General features: G+C 46.8%; 1 protein-coding gene across 1 annotated transcript in view; it reads right to left on the reverse strand.

The window, feature by feature from the left end:
- ITGB5 (integrin subunit beta 5) overlaps window positions 1–4,824 on the reverse strand; it is a 63,659-nt gene extending 58,835 nt beyond the window's left edge. The window contains exons 1-2 of the mRNA XM_054380804.1: window positions 4,719–4,824; window positions 701–786 (exon numbers count right to left, since the gene is read on the reverse strand). Coding sequence (XP_054236779.1) covers window positions 701–786; window positions 4,719–4,824 — 192 coding nt within the window. The remainder of the gene's footprint in view (window positions 1–700; window positions 787–4,718) is intronic.
- Between the last annotated feature and the right edge of the window lie 13,894 nt (window positions 4,825–18,718).

The raw sequence follows: 18,718 nt of genomic DNA on the forward strand, positions 1-18,718 counted from the left end.
CATGATAAGATTTATATTTGATAAGACATATATATATGTATGATAAGATACAGCTATCTGAACTTAGAAGCAGTCCTTAGGGAGCAGGGAAAGATATTTGCAATTTCTCACAAATCAAGGAGGCCAAATTAAATTACCAGCAAGCAGCTTCAGCACCAACACAAGGATCCATTATCATGCTGTACTGCATTGTTAGGCTCTGTCACTCATCACCATGGCATGGTGCAGACACCAGAAGCATGGGTCACTCCCCAAAATGACACAATAGACTCAGAAAGGAGAATTTTCTTTGTTACAGACAAAGAGCCTGTGCCATGCCAGGCCATGCGACAAGGAACACGTAGCAGGACACCAGCTGGGGACTGAGGGCTTTTTAGGGAGACAGATTTGCAAGCAAGGATCCCTGCACCCAACAGCCCATGCAGGGACCCAGCATCCACCAAAAACAAGAAGGTAATTGAAGGGAGAGAAGGACTGAAAGAACAGTAGTGTTCTGTTAAAGATGCACAGGGGCCAGCAGGGTCAGAGATCTATTTCCTATGGTGTTGAAGAGCTGCACCCAAAATATGCTTGGCATGGAGCACCCAGTGCCCTCACCAACCCCTTCTGACATAGGACTGTGTCAGGAACAAAGTAAGGGAAAAGCTCCCTTCCTGTGTTAAAAAAAACCATGCAAGACAAGCAAGGTGTGCCCACCTACCTCCCTGGAGCACCAGGCACACTTGGGGTGGATGAGGAGGCACTCTTCACAGGATGTGGCACTTCCACTGGTGCACAGATTGAGACCTTCAGCAAGAGAGAATGACAGAAAGCAGGATGGGATGAGTGATTACTTCACTTCAAAGAGTGTTCAGGAGTTTTCTGAGATATTCTTAACACCAAACATACTGTAAGTTCAAACAAAAGCAAAAAATCTTCCACAACCTTAAAAGGCAGGAGAAGACATAAATCCCTCTTCACCTGTAAGGAGGTTTTGTTGTTTTTTCTTTCCCCAAGAAACATGAAGAGGACAAAAACTTGTGTTGTGGGACTGAGAACCTCTAAAATATAGCTCTTCTTCCCACCTTTTCTGGGGTCCTGGTTAATCAAAGAGTTCAGCTATCCATCTTCCCAGTGAAATACTTCCATCATAGCAGACAGAAGGCAATTGCTGTTTGACCAGCCTGAAATATGGAGGTGGCTATTCAAAACCATTCCAAGATGCCAACTTTAAAAGTCGTACTAGGCACATCTTCTCAGTTTTTCCAGTTGAATATATATGGGAGCCACTCCCTCCCCAGAATGTTCATCTTAAAATAACCTTGGAAGATACTGGTCCCTCCTCCACACAAGTGATTTCTATAGGGAACTCAGGTTACAGTAAATTAGTTTTGACTTATTACAAGAGTCATTTCCACAAGATATCCAGGTTGAGCTTGGCAGGGTGTTTGCACTGGAGCATATCCAAGGCTGGCCAAGGTAGCAGACCCCATACTGCAGCCAAGGGCTTTCCCTGCCCACGATACTAGCAGGGACTCTGTGCCCACCAGAGCAGTAGTGATGTTCTCCCCTCTTGGAATGCTGGTGGCCAGGCGTACGAGGAGTACTGAATCAGTTTCGCTTACAAAATCCACAATTTGGACTTTGGGCTTTAAAAAATAAAGTGAAACCACACAAGTTAAACTGAAGCAAACATCAATGGTGCTGGCTTTGAAGGCAGCAGCTTGTTTAAGCATGCCTGTGGCTATGAATGTGCCCTTCAATACCACTGATGTCCCTGCTCCCCTGGGTGCAGCTATTAACTTCTACTGTCAATAACTGATTAAACAAATCCTCAATCCAGGATTCAGCACAGAGGCTGCAAACTCCAAATGAAATGCCTCAGGCTCAGACTCTGACTCTGCTATTTTTTCCAACCCAAATGTCAATAAAAGCACTGTCAGGCCTCTATTTTCAGCCAGTTGCATCTGCAGATACCATTGCACCATGCTGCTGCTGGGTATAATCTGCAGATTGTGCAGACTTGCTTGCCGAATAGCCCCAGGCAATTTTCTCCTGTCCCAAGAACTTTCTGCCTCAAGAGCTTTGGAAAAGGGATTTTTTGCCATATCCCATGAGATTATAGCATTGAGAAATGAAAAGCAGTGGCTGCCCGGGTTGCTCCCATATGAGGGCAAGCTGCGAGTGCAGGAAGCAGTGAATCACACTGGACAGCTGGAGGAAAACTTAGCATGCCCTAGGCTAAAAGCAAAAAGAGAATAAGTAGGTCCTGACAATAATTCTCAGTCATTGCTGAGGCATGACCATGTCAGAGCCCTGCACTGACGGGTCTCTGCTGCCCGCAAGGTGGTTAACTCTAACCCGGGAGTGCAAAGCCCTGGGCTTTCTCTATGGCTCTCATTCAGACAGGCTGCTTGGGCTCATTCATACTGAACAAGAGCCTTCTTAGGGGTTGTTTGGTTGTTTTTTTTTTTCACATTGCTGGCTGTTACCACATACCCAGGCGTTCCATTCCTTGTTCACATTCAGAAGTTGTATTCCAGCTCCTGGATGCTGCAGGAGCTCAAAAGTAAGTGGGTAATGCAAAGCAAACTGTAACTCGCTTGCCTGAATCACAATTTGCAGAGAGATCAGCGCTTGCGTTTCCAACCCTACGCACAGCCCCAAGCTTCTCTCCCAGAGCAATGCATGAGGACACAACAAAAAGTAACAGGCTTTATAAAGCAAACACTTGCATTTGTACTGTGCTGCCCAGGCCTGGATTTCTCAAGGCTTCAGTTCCCTGTCTGCAAAGAATAGGATGATGTTTACCTCCATGCCTGACTGCTGGATTTTTGAGAGTTTACTTAGTAAAGGTAATAGCTGTACGCAAAAACCAAGGTCTTTCATTTCAATGGGTGCCATGACCAAAGCAGCTCATGCTCCTGCAGCCAGACGTGGAGCCCAGTGGCAGCTTTGAAGTTTCCAAATATGCTTTTCTTTCCACTTTGGAGCAACATGAAACCATTTCCAGCATTGTTATGAAAACGAAGCTTTGTGAAGTGTTCCAATTTTGGACTGAAACATGAGCTTTTTGAGCTGAAGTAAAAACATGCAGGATTTTTTAGATGCAAGTCTTTGCTGTACTTGATTCAGTGCGCTCTTTCCAGAATTGGGCAAAGGAAGGACCTGAGGATGCTAATGCTAGTCCAGATCCTTTCACATGTTGGGTTGAGTCACACGCTAAGACTGGAAGAAGCTCAGTCTATTTCTTGATTCTCATATATTTAATGAAACTACTCCTGAACTACTTCAAGTAAACTTATTATAATGGGAAAAATTCCATCTAGGATTCAGTTGAGATTAGTCTGAAGGAAAACAATCCACTCCCCTTGGACTGCAGAGCTCCACACCCCATATACAGTCCTTTACACTGATGCTGCTCAGTGCCAAGTAATGTACCCTATTTCATTTTGCAGAGCAGCATTCAGCAGTCACAAAGATCATCTCCAAACAACATACTTACCTTGGGCTGAGCCACAGGAAAGCCCAAAACAGCAAAGGAAGAGAGTTCATCCCACTAGACAGCTGAGATTTTAATATATCAAACTACTGATGCAGAGCAAGATAGGAAGCTCTCATGAAAGGTACTCAACAAATTTACTCATAAAGATTCTCCAGGCAATCAGACCTCATTTTAGACCTGTTCTGCAAGAAATCCTAGTTTGGGCAGCTCCTCAAACTGAAATGAATATACTGGCTTGCTTGGGAAAAAAAGAAAGCGATGTACTTTATCCTTTATACAGTTCAGAGTGAGGAATAATCATTTCATTTGTGCTTGCAACAAGCTTTCTAACAGCCTTGTCTGTGAGATGGTCTACTGCACAACTGAATCTTCAGTTCTAAGGATCAAACCCACAGAATAATTAATTAAATAAATAGAAAATATTAAAACCTCTTCTGAGTTTTGCAGTCACATGCCACAGCTCTCTGCAAGATGAGCCTCTTCATAACATACCTCATTAAAACATTAAGCATTGAGATTAAGCACTGGGATGGTGGACTCAGATATTTCACAGGCTCCCTTCATATAAAAAAAGTTCCTCTGAGTGCTCAGAGGAGAGAAACCTCGTTTTCAGTACAACTAGACCAGAGCCACAAATTACACTGTAGTCTCTGAGTGTGTCCAGGAGCCATGAGAGCATTCCCAAAGAGAGCGTGGACTGGGACAAGGATGCAACACTCACGTCAGAGAAAGACATAAGGTGGGAGTGAGGAAACAATATAAGGTGAAAGCATCGAGATGGGTCCCTGGCAGAGCCAGTGCTTGTGGATTTCTGCTGCAGTTCCTCATCCAATCACTCGATACGCGATGCTCAAACATCCCAGCAAAGTGCCTTTCCCTGAACATAAGTGGTTAGAGCCAGTTGCATTAAAGCATACATATAGGGAGAGCTGTATTTATAGCTGTTCCCTGCTTTTATCGCCGAGGTGCAAAGCCCCGCACCGTAAAGCCCTAGTACCGGCTGCCCTCCCGAGACAGCGGGGGACAGCGAGCCGCGTCCCGCCAGCACCGGGACTTGAGGAGGAATGAGGGCACACGCCAAACGCTGCAGTGAGAGCAGCCGGCAAGAGGTGGGGAGAGAGGAGGAAGAAATGCAGATCGTAACCAAAGTGCAGCGAAGCGGGCTGGGGGATAATCCCCCTTCCCAGGCGGCGTTTGCAGGGCCCGGAGCGGCGGGGAGCGGAGCGGCCCTTACCTCTGCCAGGCTGCAGTGGGGCGGCCAGGACGAGGAGGCGGAGGAGGAGGAGCGGGGGGTGCTGGCGGGCGGCGACGGGGGCCAGCAACCCCCCTCGGCGGGGCATGGTGCGGGCGGCCGGGGCGGCCGGGCAGCCCTTCCCGGCCGGGCCCTCCCCGCCGCCTTTTGTGCAGCCGCGGCGGCGGCGGGAGGAGGAGGCGGGGGCGGCGCCGTGGAGCTGCCCCGGGGGCGGCGGGACGGGGCCGGACGGGACGGAATGGACTGGCGTGCCTGTGTGCCGCTGTGGTGTCCGTGTGTCTGTGTGCCTGTCTGCGTGTCCGTCCCGCTCCCGAGAGTGCGCTGCCGCCGCCCCGTCGCGCCGGGAGGGGTAGCGCCGTCCTCCGCGGGCGCGGAGCGGGCACGGCCTGGCCCACGCACACGTGTGTTGCACAGGGACACGAACACGCAGACAGCTCCACGCACGCCCGCGCTAGTGAACACGCACACCTCCCCCCACGCGCGTACGTGCATGCCTGTGCGTGCATGTCCACGCCACATCCATCGTCACAGAATCACGAAAGGGTCTGCATTGGAAGGGACCTTAAAAGGTCAGCTAGGCCAACCCCCTGCAGTGAGCAGGGACATCTTCAACTAGTTCGGGTTGCTCAGAGCCCTATCTAACCTGGAATGTTTCCAGGGATGAGGCTTCTACCAACTCTCTGGCCAACCTGTGCCAGTGTTTTGCCACCTTCACTGTAAACAAAATTCTTCATCATCTCTAGTCTGAATCTCCCTCTTTTCGTTTAAAACCATCACCCCTCATCCTATTGCAACAGGCCCAGTTAAAAAGACTGTCCCCATCTTTCTTGTAAGCCCCCTTTAAGTACTGAGAGGCCACAAGAAGGTCCTTCCAGAGCCTTTTCTTCTCCAGGCTGAACAATCACAATTCTTTCAGGCTGTCCTCACAGGAGAGGTTCTCCAGTCCTCTGATCAGTTTTGTGACTCTCCTCTGGACCCATTCCAACAGGTCTGTGTTGGATGCCTTTTACATGCACACACATGCATACACCCACCCACACAGGCACCCATGCATGTGGATACCTGCACAGGGACATACACATGTGCACAGACACACACGTGTCTCTCACAGACACCCACAGAGGTGCACAGACACAGGCACACACCTGACACAGAGTGCACAGCCCCAGGCATACACAGGCACAGGCTGCTGTACCCACAGGCACAGGAATAACACACGCCCTCCTCTCCCAGCACACAGCAGGGCTTGCACACATTTCCCCATGGGTCAGTGCCTGCTCTTCTGTGACATTTTCCTGCTTCAGGGATTTTCTCTGTGCAAACAAACTGCGTCCATCTGTTAACTGGCTCTTTAAGCAAAGGCATCCAGGCAGCACAGCCCTGCCTGCTGGCTTTTTGGCACTGTCCGCACACCCAACGCCTGTCCCTGGTGCGCTGGGACATCAGCACTTCACATCTAAAGCAAACGGTGGATTTATGATTGTGTTTGGGTTGCTGGGGAGATTTCTGTTTTCTTCTGATTTTAAAAGAAATCATAAATCACCTATTGGGCTGATCACTGATTTTAAAGGCAATTCATAGTAACAGTTAACTACCCATGGCCTGCGGACCTTCATGCTACTTCAGCATAACATCTACTAGAGCTTGCCACTGGATTTTGCACCAAACCTGCCCTCAATCCACCACCTTGCACTGCTGCCTTCAGAAAGAAGTAATTAACTGTAGTGCCACCTGCCAGAATTTCATTCTATTTGCACTGAATTCTACCACTGCTTTCATAGACCTCGCTGATTTCTTCAGCCTCTCCTTAAATCTGGGAGACACCAGTTTTGAGGTTGAAGTTACTGTTTGTTATCTTTGGAAACACTATAACAGTTGTTGTGCTTAAAGTTGCAACATTTTAGCTGTCCTGGTGTTGCTAGCTCAGAGTAACTCCTGGTGTGCCTGTGGGTGGTCTTAACAGTACTCCTGGCAACCAGGGCAAAAAAAACTACTAAGTGCCCCATCAAAATCACTATTGTGGTAGGAACAGGGTGCCTGGGCCAGGTTGTGACCTACAAGCTGCCCTCAATGCCTCAGCTGTGCATGGAAAAAGGGGAAGCATCAGCTCTTCCTCTAATTCCACGAGTGCAATAAGGTGCATGTTGTCACCCTCCCTTAATAAAATTATAATTGGTCACATTGTGACTGACCTGGAAACGCAAGACGTGGGGACTTCAAAGCAGATCATTGTTCTGTGGTGCATTTTTAATGTATCTGTGAAAAGAGAGAAAATATAGTACAGAGAGAATTTAGGTGAGATAAAGTACCTGTTACGAACCTCAGTGTCCACAGAAGCCTCATGTAGACCTAGAAGTTTCTTCTCAGATCTTCTGGCCATGCCCAAGTACCCTGAGACACAACTACATGTACAAACATACACAGACAAACTTGTGTGTGAGCTTCAATCACCCTGGTTGTAAAAGCAGGGAGAGCCTCATCCCTCACCCCTTCTATCTCATGCCTTGTCCCTGTGTCTTGCCATGACATCCAGGGAGCAATGGGGGGAAGGAGCAGATGAATGATGAATGAGTACCAGGAAGAAAGGAAAAGCAGGGTCATGGGAGGAAGAAACTACCTGGAGGGAAGAAAACTACCTTGTGAGACTCAGCTGCCTCACCTCAAGTAGCAGAGAAAAGGTTTTGAGGAAGAGGGCCATGACTTGCAGAAGGAATGTATTGCAGTGGGACAGGAGCCAGGCAAGGCGTAGGAGCTCACCAGTCATCAGTTATATTTAGCCAGGCTCAGCCAAGGTCGAGCATTTACACTTGCTTTCTGTGGGTTCTTGTGGCATCATTGCAATCACCCAGTGCCCACCATGTCTAGATTGACCTCAACCTGCAGCCCCTACAAAAAACAAAAAAAAAAAAAAAAAAAAAAAAAAAAACCTGAGAAGGGAGAAGGCTAGGAGCCATTACTAGAGCCTTTTTTGAGCATGGGCTGTTGTCAGTGCTCAATGTCTGTTATTTGTCATGTCACCCTTACCATCATATCTTTCAATCCAAACCCTTGTGGAGGTTCCACAGATTCACAGGATGTGTATCATCCCAGTACACCACCACTGATCCACAGAGCATCCCAGTACACCACCACTGATCCACAGCCCAGGGCTGTACAGGAAAGCCTCCCCAGCTCTGCAGGGAGGAAGTGCCAGGGCTTCCCTGATGAGAAGGACATTAGTACCCTTCTCCAAAGCCAGGGTTGTGCTCTTATCTGGCATGCAGCAGCCAAAGGAGATGTAATTGCACTAATGACCAATCAGTCAGCTCTAACCTCAAGAGGGGAACTTTGCAGTGATTGACTGTGGGGAATGTACCCACAAGGTGCAACCACCTCTGAAGCAAGCAGGCAACCTTGTGTCTCTGAAGCTGGCCAGGGACCAAGAAATGAAGCATCATGTACAGATGCCTCCATGTACAAATCCGGATGAATCCTTCCTCTTCTTTCTTGGATTCCCTTCTGCTGATAAAGGACTAAGGAAAACAAAAATGCTTTTACTGCCCATGCTTTAACAAGATTATTAAAATAAAATGGATGACACAAGTAGAACATGAGTTTGAGACAATATGATGAGTTTGGGATGGGAAGCTGAAGAAAGCGTCCATCTGCTGGGGATTGTCAAAGCATGACTTGCAACAAAGTCACTCTTGATTTCCAGAAGGAACCATCATCACTGCCCATGTTTTTTTCTCTCCTGACCTTCATGTGTCCTAACAAATGTCATTCTTGAGGATTGCTTAGTCCATGGGACTGAGATCCCTCCAGCTCCTTCAAGTATTTGCGTGCCACAGAGGCCATTGGACTTGGGGTTTGGGTACCATTGCTCAGTTCTGCTGCAACAGTGAGAGGAAAACCCCAAGATGGAAAGGCCTGATCTCTGTGCTTGCTTTCTTATCGCTTGCTTTCTTATCACTTGCTTTTTAAAGCTATGGTCAGTGTGGGACATAGAGCCAGTGTATCTGATCCAGGCATGCATTTGCAGGTGTTGCAATTGTAAGTTAGTTCTTTGGCTCTTTTATTATCAGTCAAAGCAAATAAAATGCTTTATCAAAGATATTCTGAGTGCTTTAAAGATAGGCTTTCATTGTTGTACCTTCCTTGTGGCAGGAAGGGTGGAGAAAAGCAACTGAGTCACATCTCGATGTCTGCCATGGCACTGAAGAGGTTCCAGATTTTCAGTGATGACTTCTCTTTCTGAACCAGTTTGAGCAAAACGTTGGTCCCAGGACCCCAGCCCACAGCCACAACATTTTTCAGGGTGACACTTCACCTCTACCTTTATCTTTCACAAAATATTGCCTTGATACTGCAGTAAAATCCTGGGGCATCACTGATTTTCTTCCATTTCTACACTCTGTGGCATAAGCTTAAGGCTGCTACTTACTAGATGTCCAGAGAATCTTCCAGCTGGATATAACTCATTGTAACCTCATTATTTGCTATAACTCATTCAATCACCACATCTGCAGTAAGTTCATAAGCCACAGGATCTCGTGCACAGCTCTCTAGTGTGCCAGAAAGACCAGTTAAGAGAGCTAAGATTACCCATTTCCAGAAGTCACAGTGAAGCTGGTGATGGCTGCAAGAGGAACTCAGATGCAGTTTGGCCTTGGGCATCAGTGGGTCCTGAATATCCCTCTGTCCTTTGGTCCAAGCAGCTCTCCATGCAACAACAAATGTGCAAAACTAGATGACCATCAACCTGGGCTGATTTATGGTGTTAATAAAAAGAAGTTTTGGGGGAGCTAGGGTCAAGCTGGGATGTAGGATCACAGAATCACAGAACGTTAGGGGCTGGAAGGGACCTTGAGAGATTCTCTAGTCCAACTCCCCTGCCAGAGCAGGATCACCTATACCAGATCGCACAGGAACTCATCCATGTGGGTCTTGAATATCTCCAGAGAGGGAGACTCCACATACCCCTGGGCAGCCTGTTCCAGTGTTGTAACCCTCACAGTGAAATAATTCTTCCTCCTGTTTCCATGGAACTTCCTATGCCTCAACTTCCACCCATTGCCCCTTGTCCTGTCATTGTGCATCACCAAGAAGAGCCTGGCTCCATCCTCTTGGCACTCACGCTTTACATATTTATAAACATTAATGAGCTCACCCCTCAGACTCCTCTTCTCCAAGCTGAAGAGCCCCAGCTCCCTCAGTCTCTCCTTGTACAGAAGATGTTCCACTCCCTTAATCATTTTTGTGGCTCTGCACTGGACTCTTTCAAGCAGTTCCCTGGCCTTGAACTGAGGGGCCCAGAACTGGACACAATATTCCCGATCTGGCCTCACCAGGGCAGAGTTGAGAGGGAGAAGAACATTTTTTGACCTACTAATCACATCCCTTCTAATACAACCCAGGATACCATTGGCCTTGTTGGCCACAAGAACACATTGCTGGCTCAGGATCAGCCTTCCATCCACTAGAACCCCCAGGTCCTTTTCCCCTTCACAGCTCTCCAACAGGTCAGTCCCCAACCTCTACTGGTATATGGGTTTGCTTTTTTCCCAGGTGCAAGACTCTACACTTGCCCTTGTTGAACTTCCTTACATTTCTTCCTGCCCAACTCTCCAGCCTGTCCAAGTCCCTCTGAATGGCAGCACAACCCTCTGGTCTATCAACCACTCCACCCAGCTTGGTGTCATCAGCAATATGAAAGCATCAGTGAAACGAAATAAAAGACAAGCTCATTTGAACCTTGGGGACCTCCACCATGTTATAAACAGTACTGTATTAGGAAAACACTTGATTTTCTTTCCCAGTTCCTCACTGTGCTGTTTCTCAGGTCCTCCCAGCTGCACCACAACAGGAAGTGGGAAGGGAGAGGCACACGCTGTGGGCTCCGTGTGGCTTTGCCATCCCCACACTGCCTCCCTCACCCATGCCAGCCCATAGACCTAGCTCCTGGACTTTTCACAACCATGGAAAAAGTTTGTCTACTACTTTTTCTGTGAAAGCTATGAGAAAATTCCAATTCACACAAAATCCTTGTCGGCATCAGGCAGCTATTTCATGCCAAAAAATGAGTCAAGGATTTCATTCTTTCTTACGCAGTATATGCTATTCGCCAGCTAAAGATGTAGTTCATAGTGCTGCTGTGTGCTATAAAAATAGATATGAAAATGTCTATTTTCACCACTTGAGGATGGACCTCTGTGCTCAGTTGCTCAAGAGCAATGCTACTACTCCTGACCTACTGAGAATGTGTTGCAGTACTGCTGGGAATCAGGGAATAACAGCTAAAATTGTCTTGCCAAGTCTTGTCCCTCTCCTGAGTGAAAAAAAAAAAACAGTGTTCAGAATAAATCTCTGCACAAGTCCATGCCTGGAGATGGTGGACTGGAAAACAAGGGAGGCACACGGGAGATTTTCCCCATGCCTCTAAGGTGCATAAACTTGAGCCCTTCAAGTAGTGACAATTAAACCAGACCAACTCAATATGTTTTGGTGTTCCTGCAGCTCCTGGAGCAGCCTGGGGCATTTATCTGCCTGCTGAACTGAAATGGGTGATGGATGTCTTCAGCCATGAGCCATCCCAGGAGTTAAGGAGCATGTGATCAAAGGGTGGAATGAGGACGCACACGACTGTGGCACAGGAGAGGGTTAAAAATTAGCAGCTGACTGGAAACCTGCCTGTGGTGTCTGTTAATGGTTAGCCCTAATCAAAATGGGCTCATTAAAAGATTTTGTTGTTCTAGTGGCTTTTCCTGCAACTGCAAAGAGCCAGCTCCATCTTGTGGCCAGGGACTTTACCAAGACGCAGAGAGGAGGAAGTGGGAGAAGGGTTTGATGGCCTGAAGGTCTGTCCCTACCTCTTTGCATGGTGTTTTAAGAAACGTTCTCTCTTCCTGCAGACCTTGCCTCACATAAACTGGACCTATTTTGATTAGTACTCTGGGAAAGCCACAAAATCCAAAAGCCTTTGCTGGGTGCACCTAGCAGAGGATTTCTCAAAAATGGAAAGCCCAAAGAGATTCCCTTTGTATGTGTGTGTATATGGGGAAGAAATCATTCAATATTATTTAGTACGTCCACAGGTAGAGCCAGCTAGGCTTGACTCCAACTCAACTAGCTGGCAAAATTCCCACTAAATGGAGCAAAAAGTCCAGACCCCAGTCTCCCAGTCCAGCAGAGCTATAAACAGTTTTCTAAGAAAATCACCCTGCATCTGTGTGGTTTGTGCCTCCCAATGTCCCATGTAGCTTTTTCAAATCTCGGTTGACCTCTGGCTATTGAATCACTTTCTGAAACAAGTCATGGGACTCTGGGTTTTCACTTATTTTCCTGGCAAACTGTTTCTGCCCAGCATGAGCTTGCTGCAGAATCCGCTCACACCAGCCTTGGAAGGACAAAACAGTTCAGAAATTATGACAAACCTACAAGGAAAAGCCTTGCTTTAAGAATAATGATAATGTACTGTTACACACATGCAACATAAACCCTGTTTCATTTATAGGAATGATATATAGGCCTATGTCCACAATTCCCCCTCTGGGACCCTTATTCCCATTTAATGTTGGTATAAGTTAGGCACTGAAATACCTGCCTGGACTTGACCCCTGTTTCCCACCAATTTAAACATTCCTCTACCTGAGAGGGAATTAGGTACCTCACCATAGTAATAACCTCTTGAATTTGCTGGCTGTCCTAGATATGAAGTTTTTAATATATATATAATTTTTTGGCTGATTTACCTTATGAAAGGATCTCTACAGATAAAAGTCTTCTTAAAGACTTTTCCAAAGTCTTATTTATGCAGCAGATTTTCTTTCCCTAGATACAGCCAGATATCCATGACTGAAGGAGAGGCAGAGATTCTCTAATGTTTAACCAGACTCACATCAGCAGGTATGGGGCAGGCAGCAACGACACTCACTGGCTAAAAGCTTTCCTTGCCCTCCTCACCCCAACAAGATGTGATGGACATCATTCTGGAAATCTGTTAATGTCATTTTACAAAACTGACTGCCAAAAGCAATGACCAGACTGTGAAATCAGCTGGGATAAAAGCCCCTTAGGGTACTATTAAGTAGATATTAGACCAAAAGAAAAAAAAAAAAAAAAGAAAAAAGAAAAAGGGAGTAAGGAAATGCTTGGTTGTCATAGATGTCAACTAAAAGCAATGTTGATTCCACCCCAGCCCTCTCTGAGCAAAAGTTTCTTATTCCTTTCAGTGCTCTGTTTTTCCTTTTCCTCCTTATCTGCCCCTGCAAGTCTCCCAGCTCCTCTGACATGTCTGGACCAGCAGCTAGGCACTCCCCTTGATGTGGCCCAGCTTGGCAGGTGCCGTGGGGAAGAATGCCTGGGGTCTGGGGACGTTGCTCAAGAACTGGGGACAGAGAGAAGCAGGTGAGGCACAGCTCCTTCACAAGCTGCTTTGCTTCCACCAGGAGAGGGAGAGTGGGAGCTGTTGGTTTGCTTTTCCTGGAGAGGAGCAGGCTGCTCTCCAGAGGTTACCCTTTGGTGCTTGCATGTGAAAGGCAGCACCCTTCCGGAAACATTTTGCATTGGTTTAGTTATCTGCTTGCAAAATATTTCCTTGTTTCTTTCAGGAGGCTGTGTTTATATAAACAGTAAGAGCCTGATCAACAGCACCTTGCCCTGCCTCTGCATAGTTTACGGGCTGCCTGTGTGTAATTAAGTCATCAGCGGCGTGCTAAGTACACACCCTCCAGGCATCACCTTTCTGCTGTTGAATAAAGGAGGTCAATGAGTTCAGAAGATGAGAAATGTCCCCTTGGCTCAGGTTGTTCATCCATCCCCAAGGCTCTGCTCCAGGAGAGGTTATCCTGAAGGCCTGGCTCCTTCTACAACCCCTTCTGCCAGCACCCTTACTTTCTCATCCTGTTATTAGAGGACACATCTCTGTCATGCGTTTGCATCCTTAAATATGCCTTAATAGTTTTAAACACATAGATACAATGTCTCCAACCCCTATGGCAACAAGCTCACCATCTGCACCTGTAAAGCTTAGTTGGTTTGTTTGCTTTTTCTGTCTGCTTTATGCTGACCTGCTTTAGTTTTGTGTACCCCCAAATTCTGGTGGATGTTTGACTGTCACCCTGAGTCAATGGCTTTGGAGACCTATCAAAGATGACTCAGCACATTCCAATGAGTCTATGGGGTGTGATGGGCTGGGAACACAGCTCTCTCAGGTCCCCTGCATCAGTGCCTCCTGGTCCTGATCACTTATTAACAGCCACTTTATCTGTTTGACCTCACATCTCTTGTTACCCAGTTACTTCACTTTCCTTTACTCCAGCTACTGCTCTGTTCCATGTTACCTTCATACTTCCATGGAGCTCTGGCTCCTTGAGCTGATGCACTGCCCCAACAGCTTCAGCTGCAAGAAGAGCCACAGATAAATCACTCAGCTTCTCTGCTATGTCTTTGTCATCTTCATATGCCCCTTCTATACCCTTGTCACCAGCCTTCCCACCAATTTCCTAGCTGTCTTTGTGGTTTTGATATATTTGAAGAATCTTTTATCAGCAGCTAGAGTGTCCTTTGCAAAGCAATTTATGGTTTCTTATTTTTAGATCTGTTTATTTCCTGTTTATTTGTGACCTGATGTGTTTTATAGGTTTCTCTGTTCTTAGACTACTTTTAGGCTTTCAGGGTTGGGTATGGAAAAGTTTTTTTGGCTTCCTGCAAAAATCAGTATCTTTGGATCACACCCCAGACCTGCAAGAATTCCCTCTAATCCTCTTGGGAAGTCTTCATAAGCAAAGCTTCTCCATTTGCACAGACCAGACACCTGGCTTTGAAGCAAGGAGCATTACTGGGCTGGAATAAAAGCTGAAGAGTGGGAAATTGGGAAAAAATAACAATCACTGACTTTGCAACTGCCAAACTTGGCAAATGGCAGTCCTCCTCCCACAGGAGTGGCAGATAAACAAGGCAGTGGTAGGCTTGCCTCACTTGCCTTTCTGTGGTCTGTGGTTCTGGGCTAACAAATCCCAAAATTCAGGCTCTTCCTGGGCTGTATCAGTGTCAGTCACACTCCTGCTCCTAGGAGCAAGCTGAGCTGGTTTCCTCAAAACCATTTAGAGGCACTGTTGTTCACTGGAACATCTTCCTGAACCCCTCCAGCCCTCAACTGAGTTTCTCTAAAAGTTCTCTGTGCAGGGGGTTTCTACTGGGGAAGCCATTCCTAGTGAGAATGGGAGCACTTTTTGCTAGAAGGAAGGCACTTTTTCCAGTACCCCTGTTCCTCTTCTTGGAAGAAGTGTTATCACTGACCTTGAAAACAATAAGCCAGCTAAGTGAAACAAAATACACAAGAAAAGTCAAGCTATGGTGTCTTACCTTGTTTATGCCTCCAGCTTGGCACACCATGTGCAGGATGTCTGTAAAACCAGTCTCATGAAGGAAACAAGGGGTGGTTTTCAACAGCAGGTCAACAGAAAAATGCAAAATGCTTCCTACATTCAAGCCTGAAAGGTGCTGCCTTTAACATGCAAGTTTGGATGCTGGGCTTTGCTGGGAGTGTTTGGATGAAGAGCTTTTATCTCATTTTCCAGGCTGTTTTCAGGCATGAGATCAAGCCTATCCTTACCCCACCATCCCATCACACTACTGTGTGACAGCTTCTTTAAAGCAGCTGCCCAAATCCAGGCTCTTACCCTATAGCCATCTACAGCACCATACTCCTCCCCTACCACCCTGCATCATAGGGTCACAGGATGTTAGGGGTTGGAAGGGACCTCCAGAGATCATTGAGTCCAACCTCCCTGCCAGAGCAGGACCACAGAATCTGACGTGGGTTGTACAGGAACACATCCAGCCAGGTCTTGAAAGTCTCCAGAGAAGGAGACTCCACAACCTCCCTGGGCAGCCTGTTCCAGTGCTCTGCGACCCTCACAGTGAGGAAGTTCCTCCTCATATTGAGGTGGAACCTCCTGTGCTCTAGTTTGTATCTATTATCTCTAGTCCTATCACAGGGAGAAACTGAGAAGAGCCTGTCCCCTCCCTCTTGACACCCAACCCTCAGATATTTGTAAACATTTATCAAATCCCCCCTCAGTCTTCTCCAGACTAAAAAGCTCCAGGTCTCTCAGCCTCTTGTCACAGGGGAGATGCTCCAGTCCTTTAATCATCCTGGTAGCTCTCCATTGGATTCTCTCCAGCAGATCCCTGTCCCTCGTGAACCGGGGAGCCCAAAACTGGACACAACATTCCAGGTGAGGTCTTACCAGGGCAGAGTAGAGGGGGAGCAGAACCTCCCTTGATCTGCTGGACACACTCCTCTTAATGCAACCCAGGATCCCATTGGCCTTCTTGGCCACAAGGCCACTTTGCTGACCCATGGACAACTTGTTCACCAGGACTCCCAGGTCCTTCTCCACAGCATCACTTCAATCAGGTGTACCCAGATAAATGAAGAGTGCCACCTGTCTCAGGTGGTCCCAATACCCCACACAGCTGGCTGCTATAACTGTGCAAGTCTCTGGCCTTGACTCATTTGGCATTTTTTAGCAGACCCTGTGCAGACGTGCCAAGCAGGCCCTCTAGCCTAAGTTTTAGCCAGGACAAAAGTAGGTGGCAATCCTCAGTGTCACCATCATCCCACATTCTCCATGGGTTACATACCAGCAGGATGCCTTCTGTCTCAGGGAAGCAGATGTACAGGAGATCAGACGATCATCAAAGCTGGACCAGGTGATCCTTGGGGTCCCTTCCAACCTGGCATGCTGTGATTCTGTGTGATCCCAGGATACATAAAGAGTTGTGGCAATTCCCTGAAGACTCCCACTCTGCCTGCAGGCTCACACTGCTGGGTGAGGGTTGCACTTAGCTCCCTTTCCCATGCCCAATTGGATTTTGAAGGATAGGCAGCTGAAACAATGCACGAGCAAAGTGGCAGTAGCCATAAAGCACCACAAAGAGCTATTTTTCATGGTCATATTTCACAACAGAATCACAGATTGCTAAACAAAAGAGGGAGATGTGATAATTTGCCCTTTCACTGTAGAATTTCAGTCCAGATAAAATAGCTGTAGCAGCCTTTGAAATGCTAAAGAGTAGTAGGCTTACAGTAGTAACAGATAGTCCCTTTCCAACACAGGCTAAATTCATTGCACTTGCAGCAATTTGCTTTGAACTAGAGCACAGAAAATTCCTCTGCAGTTCAGTGATGGAAACACCAAACTGGTTTTGCTGCTTTTTATTATCGAAGACAACAAAAGTCTAGATAGCACACCCTCAGTAAGGTTTACTGCATTAAAGTTTTGTTTATCACTGAGCTTTCAGCAGCATTTCCAGCCCCTATTTCTTTGTGAAAGAATAAGAGATAACACTTAAAAACCTTTTCATATGCCCCTGTAGCAGGCTACTGTTACATGTGTTCCCTCTGCACTAAGCTGAGGGAACCAGGCAATTTACCTCAATGAAAGACCATGATGCTGTTACTCTTGATATATTGAAATCTCTTTATTAGACTCCACATAACCCCACATTTCAGTCTGCCATGCAAAGAAAGGGAGGAGGGGAGTATCCAAGCAAAAGCAACAAGCTGAACAAAGCAGAAGTTTACACTGAGCTTTATGACTTTCCGCCATTAGTTCTGTCTGTATCTCACACATCTTTCAGTGCCTTATCCTGTGCAAACTCCCCAGTGTTCTGCTGGCAGCAGAACCTTTTCTGGCTGCTGAAAAATCAGGAAAAGGGGGAGATTAGAAGCAGGGAGCATCCCCTTCACCCGTGGAATGGGGGGGACAGGCAGGGCTCAAAGAAAAAAGTGGCAGGCATGGGGATGTCATACCTTAATGATACTGTTGGGGAAGGGAGGTTGTCTCCTTTGTAGGGCTTTTTTAGCTGGTGGAATGTCAGGGCCTCTCTGCCTTTTGTGCTAAGAGTAGTCACCATGCTTTGCTTTGCTCTTTGCAGGTGGGTACTCTCAGAGGACAAGTCAAAAAAATAAGACCCAATTCCTACCATCCTTTGAATAAGGTATAATGAATAGCTAGATCCAACCATCCCTGCTCACATGGAGTGAAGATCACCTTGTGCAGGTTGAGATGCACATAGCCAGTGGAGGGTGGGTGAGGCCACTAGAACCTGGCCTCCTCCAGACACCAGCCAACAGCAAATGCTATGCAGCCAAGTGACAGCAGCAAAGAAGACAAAGGTCAACTGGAAGAAAGAAACAGTGAAAACTCAGGGAAACAATGGAGAGAAAATTGCACCTTTTTTCACCCGGCTACTTCTAAACTACTGCTCATTGCAGGCAGTTCGAAAAAAGCAGGGCCTATCTTCTTTTGCTAGAGAAGCCACATGAGAAAGATCAGGACTGGTTAGTTCCCAGTTCTCAATCACATAACTGGCAAATGGGAGCACTGGAACAACCTATCTGCATGCCTATCCCAGTAACCTCTACAGTCACACACAGTGTTCTCTACCACTGGCCCCCAAACTTGTCATTTTGATATTGTACTAACTTAGGGACATTTGGGAATATGTAATCCTCATAGAATGTATCTATTGTGGAAACTAAGAATCATTAACGGGGTAAATGGGCTTGAGAAAGAAGTTAAGAAGAGCAAACTGGTTTAGACTGATTCTGTGGTCAGTCTCTCTTGTCAAACGTATCAGACAGCCTAGAGAGCATGCACAAAGAAGTTGTTCAGCTAAAGGCTTATAGGGAGGAAGAGGATGGATGCCCCAAGCAACCACCAGGAGACCCCCACAATATATAATGAGCATATGTGCAAGAGATTTACATATGTAGTGAATTCCCTGAACTCATATGGATATGCTAATAACTTCTTAGAAAAATGGTGACTCTGTATGAGATGTAAGCAGAGATTCTCTGAATTTTACTGGCTTTGGCACACTTAGGTGGAGTGATCTCCTATGTGTCCAACACCAAAGTAAATAAATACCTGCTTCCTAACACCTCATTGGTCTGAGGGAGTTTTCTTGCAGTATTCAGTAACAATTTAAGC

Source organism: Indicator indicator, chromosome 5 (genome assembly GCF_027791375.1).
Source record: "Indicator indicator isolate 239-I01 chromosome 5, UM_Iind_1.1, whole genome shotgun sequence".
NCBI classification, from domain to species: Eukaryota; Metazoa; Chordata; class Aves; order Piciformes; family Indicatoridae; genus Indicator; species Indicator indicator.